Consider the following 25,679-nt stretch of genomic DNA (forward strand, 5'->3'; position numbering starts at 1 on the left):
AGTGATTCGAGAGCAAGCCTTTTCTAACAAATTTGAGAAGGTAATGTTAGTTTTAAATGTAAACATACCCTCTATTAATTAGTTAGACACTACATGCATAACATATTTGGGGAAATTTCAATTAAGAAGTTAATTAAGAAATTAATGAACTTCCTTAAAGCCACTCAATTTGCTTGCAAAACAGTAGAACTGATTAAAAGATAAAACATTCCATCCATCAAACTTAACAAAATTGCCATCTGCAGTTCCGATGGATATATATTAGCGACAAGGTGGTTGGACCTTTAAAACAGGCCACCAGAGATGTGGTGAAAAGAGAAAGTGGAGTGATTAAGTGGAAGTAGCACAACACAGGAAAATTCTTGGCAGAGTAGACTGTTGCCCAGATGTAAAATTCCTTCATAACAAAACAGACGCTTCTTTCTCGCACAAAAGCTGACAGGACTGTGTGTGTGTAATGAACAAACCATCTGTGAGCTCCAGGTCTACACTGAGGCTTTCAGCCACTCACCACTTACACGCATACAACCACCTGGGAGCCTAATTTAACTTTCAGATTTAAGCTAATTAAGTTTGAGGATATGAGGATCAAACATATAGACAAAATGGGTGAAATAAAATCTGTAAACGTTCCACAGGCTGCTTTTCCGGCCCCACCATCCCATTTTGCCCTGTCAAGTGGGCCAAGAAAAGTAAAACTTTCAGCTTTGAAATAATTAAATGGGCCATGTGAAGCTATAGACAAGTCATCATTTTGGAAAGAAATGGCCACACACAGCCATCACTGTACTAAATTAATGGCCCTTGAATGATAACAATAGGCCTTCCTAACCTGCCGAGTCACATTAATCGGGCAGAAAGGCCAGGTTAGCAGGAACATGTCTAACGATGGAGCCCATTAAAAAAAAAAAAAACAGCTTGCTCAGAGGTCTGTGGTAGAAGCTAATGCAGCAGATGTACGAATGAAAAAAGCTTTTTGGCATCGGCAGGCGGACAGAGCTCTGTCAGACTTACAGGAGCACATAACAAACCTTCTCCTATCTCTCCACATTCAACTACCTCAGCAAAATTTCACTTTTTCGAATCAATCTCTTCCCCCTCTCTGCAGTGCCAGTGATGCAGGCCCTGTATTCCCCCCCGCACTGAACCCACAGCAGAATCTATATCGCCTCTTCAGTCCATAAGCGGGAATAAGTGCCTGCCGGTCTTGTCACTCGCCCCCAAAACTGGCCCAAATAAAGATGATTAAGATACACTGTCCAAAATAAGGTGCCAAAATCTGTTTTATGAGCGCCTGCGGTAGTCATTCACCAGCTATGGCAGTTTGTGAGCAAGTATCTTATAAAACCGTAATCACATCAGATGAGTTCTCAGCCGAGGTAACAGACCCCCAAAACTGCATTACACCTGCTGACTGTAGATTTTCTGCTCTCGATAGGGCTTTGAAAAAATGGATAGACAAATTTGTTCCAAAATCTGTTTTCACAATGGTAATAACAAAGTAATAAATTACTAATACCTGCTTGTGTGCTGCAAGAGAGTGATGCAAACATCAAATGAAAAGTGTAAACCTTCCTAAAAACCTATGAATGTAGGGTTTGCCAATTAAAGTAAATTATTTCGTAAGATATTATCATATTTACTGGATTGATAATTGCATACCTACACTATGCTTCCTTAAATTATCAAACCGTATGTAAACGTAGTTAGAAGTGGAATCTAATAGTACTTCAGAATTAAATGCCAATTCTACTGTCTTACCTTAAATAGTGTAACCAGAATATGAAGCACTATTTTCATATACTGGTCTTGACATGTGACTGTTGAATTTGTTGTTATTTAGAGGGGTTTATACAGGAAGGGATAAAAACGTCGTCTTTTTCCCGCAGACGCATAATTATTGGGGATAGCCAGGACAACTGTTACATGCTGAGTACGGAACAGCCACTCACCCACCCACTATAGAGCTCCTTATATAGTGAATCAGCCAAAATATAACCTAATTATGGAGGCTTCTCTAGATAGTGGACTTCACAGTGAATAGGTAGAAGTTCCTAACAGAGCTACAGGCTTGCCAAGCCCATACCATTTGGAGATAATGCTGATGTTAAAATCTCTGACATGCATCAGGGCACATTTCTCCTATGATGTTATAAAAACTGCTCCCATCGCTGTTTATTTTAAAGCGTCTGGTTCCTGTCTGCCAAAGCTCCTTGTTGAAGCTGATGGTTCAGGCAGGATGCTGACACTACACGTTTCCTTCCGTTCAGCTGAAAATGGGGTTTCTAAAAAAGAAAAATATTTGAACATTTTTAAGCAATACTGTCACTGTTAGTCATTGTTACAGGTGTTGCCGGGCATTTTTCACCCTGTCTCTTCCAATCACAACCAGCCAACTCACTGTTTTAGTGGTGAGTATGATCTCCTGCTTCAGGTCGCGAGGGTGAGGACTGTGGGCACTATTTTCAAACTGGTACTAAGCAGACTATTACGTGCTAAACACGTTAGCTATAGTGTATTGAAAACAGTGTCCTATATCTTATCTTATCTTTGGTTAAAACAGTTATTTAGCTGGAGCTGCCCATTTTTTAATGAGGTAAGAGTGAGAACTAAATGAGGAGCCCATTTAAGATCTCTGAAAAGTTTGGGGCGTGTCTCTCTGGGAGGTCCTACTTCTCTATGAGTGATTATACATGCATGAGCAAACCCTGCCCCCCCGCCAGTCCATGCCCGCTGTGCTGCCCCTCCAAATGGGCACAAAGAATGCATGAGTGAGAATTGTGCCGTTGGATAGAAACAAGCAGAAAACACTGGCCTGTTCAGAAGTAGACATGTGTGGAGATGTGTGTGTGTGAGTGTGTCCTTCACATAGCTTGGTACAGTGATCCTGTGAGATCATATATTCTTTGCCCTATTTAACTCTACATGGTAAAACGCAGTGCCATTCAAGCCTCCAGAGAAATCCTTAAGGGACAGTGCACATAATTTAGGGCAACTATTACTCATTTGTACAAAAATCTTTTCACCATTAAAATTTTTTTAAGTAAGTGTTCCCGTATAGAACAAGAATTCCCTGCGGTCCAACCATTTAACATGTATAACGTAAGTGCTGAATTCAGCTGTGCATTTGAGCAGTAAGGAGTGCAGCGTACAGTTAAACCACTTTAAGAAGGGGTCTTATGTCTGGTGTGAGAACATGGTACATATTAGTACTTTGACTTTTGTCATTTTCTAATTTGATGCAGCTGTGGATTGAGCTGTCTGAGCAGTAGTGAAGACAAGCAATCACAAAGGATGTAAGTCGCTCTGGATAAGGACGTCTGCCAAATGCCGTAAATGTAAATGCAAATGTAAATGGACGGAATGGACGTGGGTAGAGAATGAAAATAGAAAAGTGGGAAGGACACACCCACTTAAGGTGGGGCTTAAAACAAGCAAGTATGTACCACTGCCATGGGGTGTTTGTGTAGGCCAGGCTTCGGGCTTTTTAATTGAAGAGGGAGTTTGATGTTCTTCCAGACACCTCACCCACTACCAAATTTCATCTCACCTCCGTTCACACAGCAGAGCCATGTCCAGATGCACAAGCACCCAAAAAGTGGTAAAAGGTCAGAAAGGGAGAAGGGTGAAAGAAGCTGGTAAGACTCACTCTTTGATGTGCTTGCGGCATGGCACTGAGTTCCTCATGCAGGTGCCTGTGAGGCGCTCTACGTTCTCCACAATTACGAAGGGTGCCTCTTCCAGTGTCACGATGCTGAGGTGATTGTCGTCTGTCTCTGCATCTCCAAAGGAATTGAAGCGCGGCCACACTGGGTATTTCAATGTCAAACTGTGGTTTTCCCATTTGCCCATCTGTAAGAAGTCACAGAAAGATCCACTCAGATTGCAATTCAATTACAGTACTTTTTATTTTAGTAACTCATTACTTGATAGATTAGAAGTGTAACAAAATGAATAGGTTTTTATCACTCTGTGCTCATTTTAGAAGTAACACCCACCAACTCCCACCAATGCATGCATGACATTACTACTAAAAATTCATAGGACACAAAATGTTTGGATACTAAATGTTTATGTGATGTGGGTGGTAGTAGCGTAGTGGGTAACACGCTCGCCTATGAACCAGAAGACCCAGGTTCAAATCCCACTTACTACCATTGTGTCCTTAAGTTGCTCCAGAGGAGGACTGTCCCTGTAACTACTGATTGTAAGTTGCTCTGGATAAGGGCGTCTGATAAATGCTGTAAATGTAAATGTGATGGACTGAATCAGAAGCATGCACATGGAGCCTTCGCACATTGTAGTCATAGGTTTTCCTCAACAGTGATACAAATCAGCTGTAAGCATGTATCCTCCACACCGCCATTCACCAAGCCCTGACTTCCAGGCAGTGGACATGGGCGAAAAACATGAAATTTCTTAACCCCAGCCTGGACCAGGCCATGGGTGATCAATGACGTCACTCCGCCATCACAATGACACTAACCCATGTGTCAGAGGAAATTTGGGTTAAAGCTGCTAATCCAGGCTCTGTGTCACTGGAATGGAGAATAATCCAGTTCCACACCCTCACCCTCTCTTTCTCTCTCTCTTTCTCTATCCTTTACTGGGTAGTGCAGCTCCAAGTGTCCCTCACACTTTTCTCCAAAACATGACAGTGACTGAACCTGCAGCGCTTATCCGGGTCAGGCAGGCCTCCAAGTTGGCTGACAGCGAGTTGCCGCACACTGCAGGCCCCTGTGCTTGTCCAGGCTTCGTCTTCAGTCTGTCAGGCCTTTGTTTCCAGTGAGTGACAAGCTCAAGTTCATCTGTTACAGCTCAGCTAAGCTCTATGGGGGCCTTTGTCACAGGAGATACAGCTGAGACACTGGAGGGTCAAATAAATGGCACGGTTCAGATACTTATGGGCCTGTTATAGGAACTTTAAGCAGGTGGACAGGGGTCAGCATGTCTGTGTAGCCTGTCAAGCACGCTGGACATCAGACGAATGGGCTGCCTGACTATGCCCACTTGAGCTAGCACCCCTACCATGTGAACTTTTTTCCTATTTGCACTGGTTGGACAATTGTGTCCACTCGTTTTCTGCTGTTTTTGAGCCTTATGTGTTTTCTCTTGCACGTTTTGGTGTTGTTCTGGCCTTCATGTCTGCTTTTGTTTCTCGCATGCAATGACCGTGGCACAGCCCCATTCACAGCAAAATGCTGCAATGTGTGGGAAGGCTAGCGTTGAGTCTCCACACAGACCACTGAGAATTGGGTGTCCATAAACCTCACACCAGTTCATCAGGCGTCCTTCCAAAAAACCCACTAGACCTGCCCTTTTGGAGATGAATGTGTACTATAACACAGTCGTTTTCAAAGTGCGAGCCGCCAGAGTTCATCAGTGTATGTCATCCAAACTGTTTCCTTTTAAAAATCACTTTTATTCAGCACACTATTGTTGTACTGCGTACATAGTACAACACATTCTTCACAAATATTGAATTAGTGAACAAGGGTTCACTGTTGCACAGAAGAAATGGCAGTGAGTGAGAGACCCTTTGAAATGATTGTTTAAAAATGCTGTCACAGGGGGAATTCGATGACGTACTTGCAGACATACTTTCGGCGTGGGGATAAGCCGTCGTACCGGTAGAGGACGCTGGGCGAGCGGGGCAGGAGGACCGGGGGCGCCTGGCCGGCGAGGAATGAGGAAGTAATGGACGCGCTGCAACGCAGCGGGGAGTCAGTTCGGGATCTTTGGGAAGGACCGGGGCAGAGGAGAACCGGAAGACGGCGGGTTTCAGGATGGTTCGGTATCTTTGGGAGGACGGGAGTTGGTCTTGGGCGGCAGGAAGGTAGGGGAGCATGGAATCCCGTCTTAACCGATGGGTCAGGTAGGTTCAAGGTCAGGGGCAGGAAGAGGTTGTAGTCAGGAAGCTCCGGTCGGGGTTCCTTTCGTGGTTTCCAGGGGATCAGGCAATTCTCGAAGTCATGGGCAGGCGAAGGTCGTATTACGGGAATCTCAATTATCGTAGGTCGTGGGTGAGAGAGCTAGCGTCTCTGGCGAGTAAACGCATACAACTCATTTAACTCATACAAAGAGCGGGCGTGTCTCCTTGGTGTTACCTCCCTTTTATACTTGCCACCGCCCGCTTCCATTTCCTCTTCCGGGTTGCCATCTCCCAGGCTGGTGAGGTGCCCTCTAGCGGGCTGGAGGCGCGTTGGCCATGACAAATGCATTTCAATTTATTCCATTTTTCAAATACAAATGAACTAATTGTTGAATAACCAAAATTACTAAAGACATATTGCAAAAAGGAGCCCTGATTTGGCATGAAATTTGTGAACCTCTGTTATAGCACCATGAGTATTTGTCACTTGTTCTAAGTCCCTCAGATACTTACAGGTGGCAGATTATCCTGCTTCCAACGCACTGATGTCTTGCACGGATTCTCAACTTTATGTGTGATTTATCCCACAAATTAACAAATGCAGTGAGTAAAATGTCTATCACTTCTTCTGTCAGTGGTTTTAATGGTGAAGCTGTCTGATCTGTGACTGTAGGCTCAATATTTAATCACCACATCACAAATGTTAACTACTTCAGAACATACAGCAAATGCTATTATAAGGTCTTAAATGCTTTTTACTTGTTCCTAAAGGTACAAGTACTTTCAGAGACAGACCCTTAATCCCCATCTGAAGCCAAACAGGTGGGCCTCTGTCGGCCTCAGTTATTAAAGACTAGTTGATAAGTCGAAAGCTGGTGAATAATTCATTGTTGTTGTGGAGGTAGGTGATGTCATCAGCTGGCAGAAGAGGACCCAGAGCGCTGAGGCTTCACCACTCGATTAATTCTTAATGTAACAGGGTTTACAAATGGAAAAACTTTGCTTCTGTTTGCTTGTTCCCATTATACAAAAAAAGCTTTATCTTTCTCCCCGTCTTTCTCTCTCGTTCTCCCTGCTGTAAAAAAAAAAAGTGAAGTTCTGCCTGTGAAGTTCATCTTGAAGTGCCCTTCAAAAGTTTAGATACACGCAGAGTGTGCGGCACACACCAAGATCCCCCACTTTGAAACTTGCAAGAAGAACACTTGTCTGTCCGGCCTTCTTACACCCTCGGCAGCCTATTTGCTCAGAGAAAGCTGCCCACACCAGCAGCTGGGGGTTCTCGCTTCCAGACAAAATGCTCAGGCCCTTGATCTCTTTATAGTGTAATTGCATTCAATTAGATTTAATCTTGGTGGAGGTATTGAAATCAATTTCAATAGAACAGGCCGGCAGAGACAAGAATATTGTCTCTAGTGCTGTTCACTCACTTTTAAAAGGCCATGTAATTCGGGATAGTTTTACCAAACACGATTACCAAGCTTAAATTGGAACAAGCCAAGCCTGTGTGTGGCAACAAGAGATGCATCCAAATCACGGGCAGAGTGAAGTTACCATTATAAATCAATTTTATTAATAATTCCCTAATGAAAAAAATGGGCTAAGGAAAATAAGGACAACAGGGAAAGGGGGATGAAATTAAATGTGCCGAAATCAATACAGTGAAGCACTTGGTGTTTCACAAAGCACAAATGTTAAGTAATGATGCAGCCTTAGCCCCTTGAAATTGAATCAAGCGCCACTGGCAACAAAGCTGCAGAGCAAAAAGCAGCGCCCCCACACTTGCCTAGACTCTCAATGAGGGGTGGTGCCGCGCATCACAATGACCTAATTAAGTAAATATAATTAAAAAGGGGACTGTGCAATGGGCCAGAGAATCCACATTAAGATGCTTAATTTCACCGTTTTTGTATATTATGGCTTGAATAGAAAATAAAGTTTGCCTTTTATTTTTAGGATGGAGATGCTGCTAAAGTTGTTGGCACAGCGTGGTTGGAAGAGCAGGGTGATGGCGGTAGGAGAATAAATGGCAGTTCCTTTGTGACACGTCTAAAAGTCTCAGCAGCTCTTTGTTTTCAAGGTGAGGGGGGTGGAGCCTGTTCATGGAGCCGATATGAGTGTCCTCCTACATGAGGAGGCAATGTTCACACTGTGCTGAACATTCAGACACATACACACACACACACACACACACACACACACACACACAACTGAGTTACATACAGCTGTGAAGACCTCTTGTAGTAATTAAGTAACATTTAAAATGTAATATTGCAATCAACGTATTACAGAAACTACATTAAACATTTTCGTTTTCCCACCCTGTAATATCAAGTACCATCCTTATCATTACAGTACAAGCCTACGTTCATAATTAGTTTCTTTTTTTACGACATTGCCACCCTCACTCTTGGGGTTTGTGTGCATCTCCTGTATGTACGCCAGGACACTGTTCCAATTCAGCGTAGACCTTGCCAATAGTTTATTTCCTGTGTATGTTCAGCCCCTATGAAGTTTTAAGTTGTGCCTCACGCTCTTGCTGCGGCATGACAGTGTTACCTAATACAAGTTGTTTACTTTACTCGTTTCACTAAAAGTAGAGACTGTACCCAAGGGCAAAGATTTTATCTTTATTGTTTATATATAAGTAATGATTCTAGTGAGGATCTACAGAATATCCCAAGACAGTCTTTATAAGGGCTTAATCTAAGACACAAATCAGCTTGAGACACAAATGTGGTCCATTCCACGACACCTCCCAGCAATCCTGATCCATTGCCTAATGAACTCCCATGGGATCACTAGCACCTAATACAGGAAAATGTGCAAAATTACTTGTCTAATCAATACGGCTGACGGGTGTGTCTTTTCCATAACCAGAGACTCATGGTGACCACATTCAGTACTGCCTCTTAACATCAACCAATCGATTGACGAACACAGACCCATACACAAAAGAGGCATCAGCAGGCCATACTTCCTGACTGAGTATTTCTTTTATCAGCCCTACTTTTGGGGTAATTGCACGCATAAACAACGCAAATTGTTTCTATGACGGACAAGGTTAGTCCTCAAATGGACTCAATGTATCACCCAAGTAACCTTCAACCACAAAGTATTCATTAGGCAACGGATGACTAGCTAAGTCATTAGCACCATACCAAGGGGATAAAAATTAGCATTTTAATTGTTTGCTTTCTGAGCATTACTATGGTCACAAAGATAATAGATTATATATATGTGTGTGTGTATATATATATATATACACACACACACACACACACACACACACACACACACATTGTTTTTTTTGGGGGGGGGGTTTCATCACCGCTTCTTTCAAGCTTCCCTTTTCCAATGGTAATTACATGAGTGTCACACATGTCCATCACCCTTGTCTTCATCCCCCGTGAAGGTACATGGAAAATGAGAGGCTGCTGTCAGGGCTACTTAGCCAAGTTGTTTTTCATTCACTCGTAATGGAACTGAATCGACCAAATGCTTCTTTTTTTGCCAGAGGAAAGGAGAGCAATTCCTTCCGGGAGCAGTTTGCGTTGAACAGTGCCATTAAGTTAAAACATTTCATGTCACAGAGCTAATTCTGCGAGGTGGGCAAATGAATAGCCACTGTGTGGACAAAGCAAGGGCAAGAGTTCTGACAAAACAATTGTTAGCGGCGTTATATTCCTTCTGAATACAGAGGCTCAAAAATGTTCTCATTATTGTGAATGCTCCAATCGATCGCCTTTCTGCAGACCGGTGGTTTCTCCAGTGAACCCTTCTTTGATTTTGAGCAAAGACATAAATCAAATTATGAATTTTTTTAAACATATAGCATTCTGCAATAATTATTTGAAATTATATGCTACTGTTTTGACTGACCTGCTTCTCATTGAAATGTTATAATTTGGCAGGAACCGTAGACAAGATTATAGATTAAATTAATATGCTTTGCATAAAACATTCTTCATTGAAAGATGTGTAATCTCTATATCTATTTGGCTCATATCACATGTGTTTTCTCAATACATATAATTGAATAGGTGTAAATAAGTATACTAAAATGCTTATAGAATATTTATTATTACCCCCTTTCATGTTTGATTGTTTCGCAAGGTGACTAAAATGCAGTAGATTGTGAGACTTCATGAAAAAATAAGGGTGGCTAGTGGGTACCACACTCATATATGAGGGAACTCCAGGGGAACTGTAAATGTAAATAAAGCAAACTGAGCTATAAGAAACACAGTTCTTGCATCTAGTTTCCGTGTTAGATAATGTTAGTACAAGCATCGACACATGAATATTTAATGGCACTTGTAAAAAAAAAGGCAACCATGGCGATTAAAATTATAGTGGCACGTGTGTACCAGCCTCCAATTTAGAAGCATGATTTAACACTGTCCTACCAAGTGTTAATAAAAGCCTTGGGACTGGTCATTTAATGGCGCAATACCATTAATATACCTCGTTATCACCTGTTGTCACGCCCGCTTGCTGACGGGGGAGAGAAGCGCAGAAGCAGGACATGCTGGGAAGGGATTTTATTAATAAACAATAAATAAATACAAATAAACAATGGCGCGGTGGCCAAAAACGGGAAATAAAGGGGAGAACTCAAACGAGCCCGCAGGCGTGTGGCGATTGCCAGAACACAAAATACAGCACAGAAACTCAAGTTCGTGCACCAAGTCCACGAAAATGTCGTCCCTTCTGAAGGGGGCGGAAATGTCCGGCTTTTATGCGCCGTCAGGATTGGCCACCGGTGATGAGCCCAGCTGTAGTCAATCCTGACACCTGTACTATTAGCAGATCTTCACTTCTGCTTGTCCAGTATGTGGTAAGTTTTTGATCTACCACCAATGCTTCCCTACTCAAATGAAAAGTATACTTAGACATGGTATAACATGGAATGATACGGTTCTAATTTATACTTGGATTTTGCTAAATAAAATGTTACTAATTACAAAAAAATACATATAATTTCGAATTCTAATTTTTTTTAATTACATATAGACATTGTCTTTCAAATGATTAATTAATGAGTAGAGTAGTAGTGTGTATGAGTAGAGTAGTGATTCAAATCCAGCTTAACACCATTAGGACTTTTCTTTTTCAGCTTTTTAGTGACTTAACATAAATGGGTGTTTATTTCACCTCCACCTCACGTTACACTCGACACTAAAAACATATTCATGACATCTAGCTTCCCACTTTCTATGCACCCAAATGACTCTGTACAATTAAAGAGAGAGCCCTCATAAATTTTTGCAGTAGAGAAATCAATCCAGGCTCTGAACTTCATCCTCTCTTTTCTATATTAAATTGGACAACAAACAAATGAAAATATGAAGTTGTTGTAACACAATAGGTTTCATAGTTAGAATGAAGGACAGATCAAGTGAAAAGCCCCATAGCATGAGGGCCAGAATTGAAACGGGTCTGTAACCAGGCGTTTGTTGGTGGGCATTAAAATACAGGTCCCAGCCTAGAGCTGCGGGATCTGCTACACTCATGGGAGGAAGGGATGTGACAGAGATAAATGTTCAGTGAACTATGAGACAGGATGAGTGAAGGAGCCTCCCCCATCAGGCTGTTCTTGAGTTTAATCACTGAGGTGAAGGCAATAATTGTTCCTTTTAGATAAGTCAACCTGTTCTTTTCATTTCCCTCAGACCTCTGTTTTGCTGCTGAGCTCTGTGTATGGTTATTTATAGCCGTGGTGATTAAAGAGGGGCTCATCCATGGGCTCTTTGACCGAGAGGGGGTTTGACATGGAGAGCAGGGGTAAGAAAGGCAGAGGGAGGAGGAAGGAAAACAGAGAGAGACAGATAGGCTTGACAGCGCTACGAGGCACGGGTACTCAGACACTTTCATCACAGCCCCCGGCCACAATTTACAGCGACCCTCCCTTTAATTAAGAGCAAAAGTAATGCCTGCTAAGATGAATTCGCCTGCACCTCCATGCTGGTGCCACTGCCCGACGTTTATCTCGCAGTGAAACGACCTCACATTTATTGATGTCACTTGAGCCTATTTACTGGCTCTTAAAACAAAAGGAGCAGCCAATCCACTGTTGCCTCTCCTGAGTGTCACCGGGTCATATTGTGCATTGACTGTAGAGTTACTGGGGATATAAAAGGATCATCTGTACTCCACCATGAGCATAATCAGCAGCAGTAAGACATATGGCCTCACTCTCTGTATATCTACAATGTGGTGATCAAGTGCAGTAAAATGGGGCAATGGCACTGTCAAGCAGAGGTACTTGACAGAATGTCTCACTTTTACCTTGTCCTCATCAAGCTGGCATACAATAATACACACAAAATAGTTGCATATACACTAATAGCTGTATATAGTTGACATATATAGTTGAGCTATAAACTTATATATACTATATAATATGAATACTTAATGAATGAATTACTGGGCTTTTCTGTCATTAAAGAAAAGTCAATCTTGGCCTTTGACCCCCAAAGTGGAACACTGGCATGATCACATTGTTATAAAATGTAAATAATGCGATGGAAAAGTTATTCTAAATGTAAAATGTATGAATATGACCGTGATCAGTCTAGTCAAACTGCCAGTGCTCTTGATGTTTTTAATTCCATTGCATACTGGGTGAGGTATAGAAGTATGGTGGGGATTTAAAAAAAAAACAGGCCAAGGTGGTTGGGGTACAGTTTGCTTTTCATTGTGTCGTGCAAATTCCCCACTCGCCATCCAGCAATGGTAAAATCAGAGTAAAACCAGAAGAATGGCAGCATGCAAGCAGCTTATACCCTGCTAGCGCATCTCGGCTTAGTTGTCAGGCCAATTTAGCGCAGGTTCCTCAGAGGTCACGCAGATAGGGGGATTAGTTTGAAGAGGCCGACATTCCATTACGCTGTCGGACAATGGTATCGAAATCATCAGCGATGCCCAGATTTACGCGGAATATCGGCAGGCCCCTCTCAGCCAAGATGAGTGTGACAGTGTTGACCCCCAGAAGGGGTGTCCTGGAGGGCAGGCACAAGCCTGAAACTAAATTACGCAACACAAACAATTTGCCCCCCCCCCTCGGGTCCACAGGCGGAGAGGAGGAAGACGTGCATTGGCATTCACCACATAATAAGTGTGGGGGGCTGACGTCTGCATTCTCAGCATCCTTCAGATACAGACGTCTTGTTTAAGCGCAAATTAAGTGGCTCACCCATGCAGCACATTTTGACAGCCATTTTTGGAGTGGCGCTCTCCTGCCAGATGACTGTGGTGGCGCTGAATGCATGAGTGGCGTCAAAATCACACCTTTCCGAATAAGCATACGCTGTTTTCACCCAGCCTTGTTTGCGACGGCAAAGGACCCATGCTGACACTGATAATTACACAGCGTGGAGCTCCACCCAGGCATCACGGAAATAAATAAATAAACAAATAAAACCCCTCCCGGCTCTGTCACCTGTCCCACAAGGACAGTTTTCTCACGCGCTGCTGTGTCATCAAGGCATTACATTGGATTAACTACCTGCAGAGCAAATCATTTAGATTTTCTCACTTGGCCTTGCATGTATTATTGCGGAGTGCGGCTGCGGAGTCCCCGTCCGACTCATTTCTCCCATGGCTGATAGAGCGATGAGTGGAGGAGATTCTTGAAAATGTGGATTGAGTCAATATTCATCGAGTCAGCACTCTATTTAAGGAGACTCTGAGTAGATTTTCCTCTGAAATCCTTGGAGAGGGAGGTCAATGTACTCCCCACTGATGGACAGGGCGCCCGAGTCAGTCAGAAGACACCGAGACACTCCAAAGACTCTGTCTTCTTCTTGTCAACACTACATTAGCTTACCTTATAAGTTGTACTTTATCGATTTCTACCCCAGTCTTTCTTTTCTGCTGTCCTCAAGAATGTGGGTGAAGTCACCCATCCGACCAACCATTTAGAGAAAGGCTTTCTCTCCTATCCCTTCATCATGATTAAACATCTGTCCCTCAACCATATTCTCTAACTCCTCTTTCCAGCAAAGGACACAAGAGTATTAAAAATTCAGGAACAATATTCATAAACCTGTTTACTGTCTACATGACCATTAGTTAAGTCAAGTAAGGCCATTTTGTTCTACATCATGGTCAGAAAGACAATCATTAGTAGTTAGGCCCTTTTTGACATTTTTTGTTGTTGTTGATGTTGTTTTTCTGTTTATTTATATAATTCATGTTTTGTGGCATTGCCTAAAAATCCATTTCAATCCAAAAAACCCTTCTAAACAAAAAATATGCCATCTTCCACCCACCAGGTTGCTAGAAATGTTAATATTAGTGATTTTATTGCCACAACTCTTATTTCGTGGAATAATGGGCAGTGTGCAGCCATGGGGAGCAGTGTGTGGGGACGGTTCTTTGCTCAGTGGCACCTTGGCGGATCGGGATTTAAACTTACAAACTTCTGATTACGGGTCCGCTTCCTTACCCACTAGGCCACCACTGCATTTTTACTGCATTTTTTTGTATGCTTTAAACTAGTCAAATTTCTCCACCTTTTTCGCAAAGATTTCTGTTCTTTGGGGTAAAATAGCATATGAAAATGCACCAAAAGGTCGTTTTGGCATACAGATATTGGTGCATTTTCAAATGCACCAATTCTTCATAACATGTTGATAGACATGTATGTGCATCCTTGATGTGCAAAGTATAGATATTCTTGTAGAAATGTCAATTTCCACCATATATACTTTACTTGACTTACAAGACGAAATAAATATATAAAGGTTCGGCCTCTGCACAGCCATCCACTCCTCCCCCACCTCTCCCTCTTTCAGCTCTCAGAAGCGTGCGAATGTGTTGGATACAGGGGACTCAACAGTCACCCAGGTGGCACAGTGGTGGGCTTTGGATTTGCTGCCGCTCCCACAGCGTGAGATGCCCGGCAGCAGCCATGGCAGTGAGATCCATTTCACACCGACTCAGTTTACACCAGTCGCCTTCCTCACACTGCCCAATCCCAGCGCGTCCTCGGGCTGTTCTTCCTCCCCCTGCTGCAGCACAATTTGTGTGTGCATGTACAGTACTGACACATGAGCATGGGCTTTTTTACCTGTGTAGAAATGCTACAACACCTCAAGGGGACATATTACGTGTTAAAACGTAAAATATCAAAAGCTCTGTCAAACACTGTAGGCCAGACAAATACATATTCTCTGCTCCACCATGGTGAATAACGTCACTAAGTATGAATAATTGATGATAAAACAATAACAAACCTTTTTATATCACAATGTTATCGGTTTAGGTTTAGGCTTGAGTAAATGCAAGTAAGTGTCATCAGGATGCAATTCATTCTTACCATGCAGTTTACTTGTGGAAAGATAAAGCATCATTTTTTTAGACTACATAGATTTACCAAGCAATACCTTTACAGTAATTATGTACTGTTTTCCTCCATGACTATCTATCAATGTTGTTTTCCAACTGTGTACCATGGGTTCAAGAACTTTGATTACCAGCAAACTGTAGTTACTATATATCAGCTGCAAAAAAAATATGAAGTTTAGTGACTATGACATGCCACGGCATACAGCTGCAGGCGCCACTGTTCTGGCAGGCCGGGCTGATAAATCTCTGCCTCACCGACGCTGCCAGCTAGGCTAAATCGGGGCCTCTGAGATACAGCTCTGTCAATAATGAAATTCTGGAGGTAAACTCAAAGTGGCTGCCCTGCAGATCTGAGGGATCAGATTTTGATTAACTCTGAATTCAGATGTTATCAAGGTTCAAGGGCACCAATCATACTTGTCCCCAGGACCGGGAGAGATTAGGTGTCCTTCTCGGCCAGCTGAGTTCCACGTGTGCAGAAGGCAGGAAGCTCATTGGGAGCATGGGCGAGAGCTTCCAAAAGAAACATTTTGATACAGTGTTGCTTCAGGCCCGAGGCCAGAGAGGTAAGTTTTATGAATGCCAGGCTTGGAAAGCCTTTTCTTCTAAAAGTTTTTTTTTCTCCTTCTTTAAAGATTTGTGTTTTCGGCCCATTTTTTGTTGGGTTGGCAGTGTTCACAGTGGACTTACAAAACTGAAACCGTCGTACCAGAGTGTAAATCCCGGCAGGATCCCTGACTGAGCCAGCAATAAAAGACTGTGGGTGTGATTTTTTTTTTTTCACCATTGACCACTGCTGTTGTGCACAGGTTACTCCAGAGTGCAACAACATGCCTCCTCGTATCCCAACATCTTTGCCAAACTCACCCACTGTGCACAAGATCACATTAGCCATATTTCATATCTGATACAAAAAAAATAACACTGTGCCATTGTTTTTGAGAATAAGAGGTTATAAAGGCTCTATAGTAGCCTACACATGCATGTCTTGAATATATATATTTTTTAAAAATGTGAGTAAGCATACAGATAGTACAACCAGGTTAACCTGGTCACACCAGGTTTCCAGCACGCTGCATAAAAAAATCCACTCTAATACAGGAAGTACCTGTTTGCATCTTCCGTCTTTGCTGTGTTTTTTTTTTTTTATAATTATTCCTGGAGATTTCTTGAGATCTTCTGTCTTACACATGATTTGCACTATTAAATAATTAGTACAACCAATAGAACTTTGGTAGGGGTGTTTTGCTTTTCACACTGCTAATAATCTAAAGGTATCCTAGCCATCATGGCTAATGCAAGATTTTGCAGTGGCGTGCTAAACCATCTGACTTGCGCTTATACTGCCACCACCAAAAATATTACATCGACCAAACATATGACTTCTGCAACTACTCAAGTGCACTTTACATTAATAATGTCTCAGATTAAGACATAATCACATTCTAATTTATTACATCACCAACACATAAAATAAAGTTTAGTCATTTCTAAACTTGACTACCAAAGCATACATGTTGCTTGGACATTAATCAAGTGCCCGTAGGTGCTTAGACTTCCATGAGTGTACTGGGAGCTCTCACCCATCTAAAAGCCCAATCAGCAGTACCACCCCTCTGAACATTCATTTGTATTAATTAGCCAGATTTGTTCTTCTCTATGGCTCCCGATGTGAGGTTTCTACCGGCTGTCCCGCTACTCAGGAGAACAAAGGATCTCAGAGCCCCATCCAGCTCCTCCACCCGCAGCCTGCCAGCCTGGAGGGCCCTCAATCAGCCCTGGGGCTCTGGGCACACCTCACTTCCAGTCCCTCGCCTCTAATTGGCATTCAGGGCCGCCAGGCCCAGACAGCTGGAGCTACACCCCACGCTCAGAGGTACTGCTCCGATGGCTTTGTGATCAGCATGCGTGGGTAGCCATTTAGATAGAGACTGGCGTCCAGGACCACAAGAACACACTAAGTGCTATTTTCTGGCCTGTGGTGTTCGTTTTTGCCCTAGAAGCACTTCTGTGTTCTGCTGATGAGAAAAAAAAAACAATTACGTATGCCAGACATTTGTTACAGTTGGGTTTTGAGGGTGCAAATAGAGTGGGCAAGGGGGGCTGCTAACTGCTGCTGATTCTGTGCAGTTAATTTGCACGAGAGCAGATGTGTTAGGCTGGTTTAATGACTCTGCGAGACAGATGCGTCCCAAATATTCTATGCGTGGGTCAAAAAAGTGCTTAAAATATCAACACTGCAGTACGTAATTACAAAAGTTTTTTGGGAGGCTATTTAGATTTCTTTTGCATAAAGACTCCTGTGACCTTGTTTCATGTAGAGGCTTATAACACAATATCATGAAGCAAGTGCAGAATGAGGCCAAGAGCAGCCGACAGAGGCTTCAGCCGAGCGTGCAAGTGTAGAAAAATGCAGCCAAAGCCAGCTTTTTTGGCACTGAAGAAACTCCAAACATCTTCTCTGTTTCAAGCTCAGAAATGATATATGTAGCAGCCAATGCTGCATGAGAGACATGCTTTACAGTATGCACTGCCATAACATACCTCAGCACTGACCTTCACTTTTACCACACTCTTTACAATGTTGTCACCTTGAAGCTTTGTCAGATTAATATCAACACAGTGCATCACATGTACATTACATGTGAGCTTTGACCAAATAATATCAGCAATGATAAGATGGTTTCCTTGGCACCACAGAATCATGTAGAGTGGTAGTAGCCTAGTGGGTAACACACTCGCCTATGAAGCAGAAGACCCAGGTTCAAATCCCACTTACTACCATTGTGTCCCTGAGCAAGACACTTAACCCTAAGCTTATCTCTCTGGATAAGGACGTCTGATAAATGCTGTAAATGATAATGATGTCTTGTTTTCTGCACATACAATAGAGAGCAAACAATTTGCTATTGTCACGTCATGCAGAAGACCTTCATAAAACCACCACAGACATGTCTAAATGAGATTATCTCTGGAAAGTGCACCAAGCCAAAAAATGTTCAAAAAGAGACTTGGCCAAGTGTTGACTGTCTGTTTATAAAATTGTTTCAAGAAGGTTGGGACTAAAAGCACAATGATACGATCCCTCTCCCCTTGCTGCTGAGAATGTACATTTTCTTCTTTAATCAACATCAACAAGCAGCACAGTGACGTGGAATTAATTAATGTAATTACGTTCATGTGGATTCAATTTGGCATTCCGACGGCTTGATGTTTGCTGCTGTCAGCTTGCTTGTGACAGGGGAGGAGGAGAAAAAGATTTGTTGCTGGCCAGTGGGCAGAAGAGGGCAGAATGGAGGGATGTCGTGAAGGTGAAGAGCTATTTTTAAACCACACCGCAGCCCCACTGCCGAGCACACTGTCACAATGGAGCCTGTCAAGCTACAGGGCCCCCAATATATGGAGACTCTGAGCAGTCCTGACTACCTGAACTCTGCTGGGACATGTGTCCATGGACATATGGAAGAGGGGTGCATTCGACCGGACAGATTCCAACTCTACTCCTATAGTCAATGTCCTTAATCTCTTCTTTCTTCTGATATATCAGCAAATTAGGCTTGACATGATACTGAAGTTTCTAAATCGACATCAAATACTAAGGATTGTACTATTTTCAATACTACAGGGGGAGAAAAAACAAACACAGGAACTTTTTAATATTTTTAGATCACTTTTAATAAAAAATTTGAACATATTTATACTACATAAATGAATAAATAAATACATTGATAAATAGATAAACACAAACAAACTACTTAATTAATTAACTGTCATGATCCTGATTTCGGACGGGAGTTTCATGTTGGTCATGTGTAATGTTCCCTGATCGTGTTCACCTGTTGTATTATTATATGAGTGTATGAAGCTATCCTGTTCGTGTCCGTTCGGGTCATTGTTTGGTATGTTTCCCTTGTCGTGTGTACCATGTATTAAACCCCTGTCTCGTGACGTCATGCGCATGCGTCCTTCTTCCTCGCCATGCCCAGCCATCGTGACATAATCAAATTTTAATGTTATTGAGCCAAGCAAAAAAAGCACCCCTCTGTTCTCATGCCGCAAAAGTGAATTTTTATCACTGTGTGATGCGACTATATTTCACTATATTTTGCACTCTATAGTTTATATAATCATGTAAAACTTGGTGGTTGTCCACAGTGTCAACAGTTTGTGAACACTGTCCTGTTCTAAATTGTTTTTGATACAAATCAATGGCTAGCCAAGTAATTATCTTATGATAGGGATATTAAATTTATATATTTATATATTACATATGTTTCATTTGTGTGCTTCCTTTTTCAGGTAAACGGCTTCAGACTAGGCTTCCTCATTTTCTTGAGCACTCCGTGGATTTCCGTCAACTGTATTAATCTATACAACCTGAGAGTTTCTAAATAAAATTGTATTTTTTTATTTATGATGCTATATTTTATGATCACTTCAACCAACTCCAAATAATTGTGTATATATACTGTTTACATAAACATCACAACATTGTAATGAAGATTGTGGACACATTTATGCTTAAATGACATAAATGTAAAGGAGTTTGTGGTAGTATAGCAGCATTTAAAGATTGTTTCCTAGTCAGCTGTTGAACTTAATGTAGCAAAATAACATCAATCTTTTACAATCTCCCCTATCTCAGAACAGGTCCAATCTCTCATCCATTGTCACTGACCCCCTCTTCAGGGATCCTAAAGATTGTGCTGTGGTCCTTGCAGAATATTTACATCAAAAGACCTATGACCAGAACATAAAAATTCTATGTTGAAAACATAGAATGATCCTAGAGAACTACGTACTTCATAAAAAACATGTCAATCCAATTTAAATTACTTTTTAATGACCTTAACTTTTCCAGGTTTTTAATGACCGGAGAATAATCCAGTCATACTTTCAACATTAATGCCCAATCAAATGCAATCATGTAATCAAAAAATGAAACCATTCTTCCATGTGTGTGACAGTGCTAAAAATGAACAAACCTTTGTGCCGTTCTCATCGGATCGTGCCCCTATACAAATGATAACCTTTCTATGTGATTAACCAATCCTCACTGGGCGCAGCGGTGCATGCAACATATTTTCTAAGATCATGTTTTTGTAAGCGAGTGTTTCACCGAGTATGGTCCTCTGCCTGCCAATTATCTTCCCACCAACTATTGATTTGAGTTGCAGACCATACCCAACAGATCAATTCTCCTATTGTTTTGGTGTTCCAATTATTCTTGAAACTTTCATTGAACCACATCCTGTCCGATAAAAAAAAGGGAAGGCAGCATAACGCACGCAATAAAAAAATGGCACAACGGTCATCAAAAAGTGAAATCTTGTAGTCATTAATATGCTGATGTACTTAGAGAACAACCCCAAAAAACTGTTTTAATTACAATTCTGTGACTCCCGTCTCTCAGAGGTCTTTGGGTGGAACACAGAAGGTAATTACTGCACTGACACACTTTTACATTGTTCCGGGGTGTAATTAAAAGGAAATGAATTGAGGAGGCGGCAAAATGAAATTGTCATTGTAATGGCGCTGCTTAACAAGGTCAAAGCTATGTTTTACCTTCTCCCATTCCCTGTCCTTGTTCAGGACGATGACCACCAGCTTGGGATTCTCCTGGTAGCCGTCCTCAGTGAAGGACAGGTCCCTGCCGTCCCAGGTCACGTTCATCATATACCTGTGAAAGGTAGGAAGCTCATGAGATGCCTAAAAATACCTAACTGACATGACACAGATCATAGATCTACCAGAGGTAGAAAGGAGGAGAAGAATAGAAGATATCCAGTCTATATGCCCAGGATCAAAATAATGAATGAAGGTCATTTTCGCCAAGATCTCAAAAGACAAAAGGGAATTATGGGCCATTTTATAACTAATGACTGACCTAAATCAGATGTCACATGAAAATTTTTTGTGAGGTATTGAATGAAATCTACATGAACCAAAAAAGACATCCAAAGTCTGTCCCCATTCCCCGTCATGGACCCAACAGGAGGTAAGAGAGCAACGGAAACAAAAGTTGTCCAAAAAAAAAGTAGAACAAATAAATAAATAATGGACAGGTTTTGCTGTGACAAGATTCCTGACATTTCAGAGGGGCTGCATATTCCTGTCACTTTATGTGAAAGAGAGTGAGGAACACATCATGTCACATTTTTTTAGCTCACACAGGGCCTTGTGAGTTTGTGTGTGTGTGCGCGCACTTGATAGCCACTTGAAGACTCTACATTGTAAAACAGACCTCCAACAGACTTACCAACTTGCACACAAGCACATATACGCAAAAAATCTCTCTCACACTGTCTGTAACTAACACATGTCTCCTCACTGAAAGCATCATGCAGGTGACTCAAACGCTGAGGTAACACTAAGCTCACTAAGCTGTTATCGTTCTGTGTTCAGTCTCATAAGCAATGGTTTCCAGGGGCAGGTTGTGTGTTGCGATGGTCCTACACATCAATGAGAAAGCAAATAATCTCTAAAATCACACCACAAATGAATCCAAAACTAAAAAAAATTCAGCACACAGGAGCTGGAGGTCATTTTTATGATAGAGAGACCACCCAAGCAGAGATGGAGTGAAGGTGAAACAATAGATAGTTACAGATTCCAAACATTGCTTACCTAAATTAGCATGATTTTGAATATTTGATTGTTTATGCCACACTTTACACTTCAGTATATTACAGAATATACTGGCACCAAAATGCTTTTAGATATGTAGCCTCCATGTAGCATGAATTCATCTATGATTTAGCTGTTCCGGAGCTGTCATGTCATTCAAACATGTCACACGTATTGTGTTGGAAATGAAGTTGTGCCTGTATGTCTTTGATAATGTGTCTGTATTGGGTTTTGGGGGGAGGCAGCTATAGAATGCATGTTATATGTATTGACTTTTGTGTGTGTGTAGGTGTGTGTGTGTGTGTGTGTGTGTGTGTGCTTCTATGTAACATGTTGAAATGTGTGAAATTGATTATCCCACTGAGGCAGTAAATAGTCTACTGAATCTATGAATTAAGTGTGGTGTCAAAGTGACTTATTGTGAGATGTGTGATATTGGCACTCTCAGTCAATGAAAATGGCAGAACAAACAGTGGCATCCTCATATTTTGCATTTGAATATCATCTCTATAACAGTGCTCCTGCTCGAGACGCCTTTGTCTCATCTGTTCTGATGGTGACACCCTGGATTTACTATTATATTTCTCTGAATCTCTACCTGTACTTGTAATAAATCCCAAATTTAATTGGCAAAATATGTGGTTTATGAATATGACTTCCATGGCTTGACACCACGTTTAGTTCATGTAGCAATCTGTGAACTGTCCCAACCTTCATTTGAAAAATCTAGACTACTGTCGATCTGATAAACTGTTCTAAGTAAATAATGGCAAGAAGGAGCACTTCATAAATATATTCGTCTGTGAACACCAGTTTATAAATGTTACTCTTAAATCAATAGATTTCAATATAATAAAATAGGCCCAGTGTCATGGCTGGGTGCAGCTGGGCTCACAGCCTGCACCTATCAGCCTGACAACAGGGCTCTAATGACGGAGAGCTGCCGCCAAGCAGGCATCCATGGTTAGAGCCCTGTAAAAGGGAAGAGACTGCAGCAGGACAATGCTTGCCTGGTGCTTGTGTTCAGTTCACCTTCGGGCTGTTTCCAGTTCTTTTGTGTTTCCTTTTCAGACATCATGCAAGGTTTGGGTTTTCTTTATGTTTACAATAAATCCTTGTTACCGATGTCCTGCTTCTTTGCCTTATTCCCTCACTGGCCCCAAGACATGACACTCAGATCTAGAACCTGATTGGTTGAGTAATTTTTAAAGCCATGTCATAGCCTTCCAAATCACACAATTATTTGGCAGAACAACCTTTTATATTGGTATTTACAACTAACAAATGAATTGTTGTAGGGGTGCATGGATCTCACGATGCAATACGTATCATGATACATGGTTCATGATATGTTTATATCACATATTATATTGTGATACTGTACATACTGCAATATTGTACAGTTTGCTGAAAATGTAAAAAAAGAGCTGAAATACAAGATGCTGTGGTTGGTCTTTCATGTTTTGCGATTTCACAGTCAGTAATTGAAACTACAGCAGCATCTACAGGACTGGAGGTTGTAGTTGCATGCCGATTCTCATCTCTGCTGACATCCCTAAAGAAAACGCTCAACAGCACCACCTGGTGGACTACATTTGCATACAAAACTATTAATATTTGATGTTCCTGTATCGATACAATATCACCACGTAAAATTTCACGATATATTGCTATATCGATATTTTCGAACACTCCTAAATTGTTAAATACTACCGGCTTTACTCATGCTGGTATCAGAATAGTTACTCAGTGCCATGAGTCACATTGTGTTTACATTTAGATTTATGGCATTTAACAGACGCTCTTATGCAGAGTGACATACAATCAGTAGTTACAGGGACAGTCTCCCTGGCACTTGTGTCTTGCTCAGGGACACAATGGTAGTAAGTGGGGTTTGAACCTTGAACCTTTCTGGTTCATGGGCAAGTGTGCTACTGGGCTACCACTGGGTTGGCACTAAGCTAAGCTACTTGTCCGTTAGTTTGTCCACTTCACCCAGAGCACCCACAGCCTCTATGTGTTGTAATAAGTTCATTACATTGAATCATGTGTACAGTCTTGGTCGAGGGCCAGTGGCTGAATGGCTGACTGGCTTGGTGAATTTATTGGCCCCATTCAGGGCAGAACGTACAGAGGCAGGGGCCGCCTCCAGTCGCTGCAGATATATTGTTGAATCCAATTACATCAAACTGCAGGAGAGAGAAAGAGGGAATCGATACACCCCGCTATTGCTCTTCCTTTTGAAATGAGAGCCTCTCGTTTACTTTATTTTCATGTCGCACTTCTGGCCCCCGCTGTTTTTGGCCACTTACAGTAATATGCGAGCTTGCTAGCTTTGGCTCATTTTGTTGACCTGTTGCCGCAGTTTTTGTGTGCGTTGTCAACATTATGTGGGTGTGAGGTTTAAGTGAGGTTTTAAGAGGAAGGAGAAGTTTAGTCCTCATTGCCCTTTAGTGTGTGGAGTTGCAGTCTAAGTGGCCGCAGTTTGGGCTGGTGTCCAGGACTTAGCAAGGCGGGAATGCGGGGCTTTGCAACCACCACTGCCTGAGCTGATGGGGTCAGTGCATTCCCATCACCGGCAAAACAACCAATGTCATATCAGCCTGGGGCCAGCGAGGTACAGTCAGCCCTGCATGCGGCCCTCACATGACCCCTCACCTCCACGCCTAATTACACATCATCACAGGTCACCCAGGCACCTGTTCCCCGTTACCTGTAGCAGATCTGATCCATTATCACTGTACCAGTGATGCAGCTACATCCTGAAATAGCTAGATGAAAAAAGAAAGGGGAAGGTGGTGGGTGAGTGGAGGGGAGCAGGGGGTGGGGTGCACTGCAGCACTCACACAAACTAGAACTCACACGACTGCCGCAAAACCGGAGAGGAGGCAGAGCTGCTCTAACGGGGAAAAGCGACAGCAGCTATGTAACAACAGTGTCACCATTTAAGTCCCTGCAGCTGCGGAAATCAATCAGCATCCGAACGCTTCTTTGTTATGCGAAACAAACACCACCGGCCTAGTAAATGATTACCCATGATGCTCGCTCCCAGATGACTCTTTCACAATGTGGACTTTTTATGCATGCATTAGATTGATCAGCTTCCGCTGAGGTCTCCTGAAACTGGGTTGGCCAAAGAGAATGAAGCCGGCCATATTTTAACCTGTTATTATGTAAAGAGCATTAAAGAAGTCTCTCGTTATATTCTGTAGGACAAAGAAGGCCAACATTAATGAGTCATGACAGGGAGGTCCCTGTCAGTGCATTAAATGAGCAAAAGTGCTTCCATCTTAACATAATACAAAATGAATATATTTAAATATACATGTTTTTTGTGTATGCTTGTTTGACACATGGTCATTCACTGAAACGGATGAGAATAAAGTTAATTTAGCAATGCATTTTAAGGTATAGCTAATGGATTTAATCGTACATGGATTTTTTGTTGGTGACTGCCAAATTAAAAGATCTCAGATTCTATGGAACACAGCTCAAGTGAAGTACAGAGTCCAAAAACAAAGAATAGGTCAAGACATTGAGCGCATCTCTCTCTCTAATGACACTATCAGCTCCTCTCTCGACATGAGAGCATGCTGCAGAAATAATGAGGTTTGTCATATTTATTCAATTATTTTAACGAGCCCAGAATGTGCATTCTTCTGCTCTTTCTTTTTGGAGTTTCAAGTGAATTCAATTCAAGTGAAACTATTAAAATTACTCAGTTGTCAGAAGAGCTGCACAATTATGGCAATAACAGACATTTTAATGAATTTAATGTTTTATATGATAAAACATGCAAATGTCCTTTGTTAATATTAATTTAAAATAT

At 41.9% G+C, this 25,679-nt stretch overlaps 1 protein-coding gene across 1 annotated transcript in view; it reads right to left on the reverse strand.

The window, feature by feature from the left end:
• Positions 1–25,679, reverse strand: part of grin2aa (glutamate receptor, ionotropic, N-methyl D-aspartate 2A, a) — a 102,532-nt gene that overhangs the window by 13,233 nt on the left and 63,620 nt on the right. The window contains exons 4-5 of the mRNA XM_028986081.1: positions 20,789–20,903; positions 3,650–3,852 (exon numbers count right to left, since the gene is read on the reverse strand). Coding sequence (XP_028841914.1) covers positions 3,650–3,852; positions 20,789–20,903 — 318 coding nt within the window. The remainder of the gene's footprint in view (positions 1–3,649; positions 3,853–20,788; positions 20,904–25,679) is intronic.

This window comes from Denticeps clupeoides, chromosome 7 (genome assembly GCF_900700375.1).
Source record: "Denticeps clupeoides chromosome 7, fDenClu1.1, whole genome shotgun sequence".
In the NCBI taxonomy this organism is placed as follows: Eukaryota; Metazoa; Chordata; class Actinopteri; order Clupeiformes; family Denticipitidae; genus Denticeps; species Denticeps clupeoides.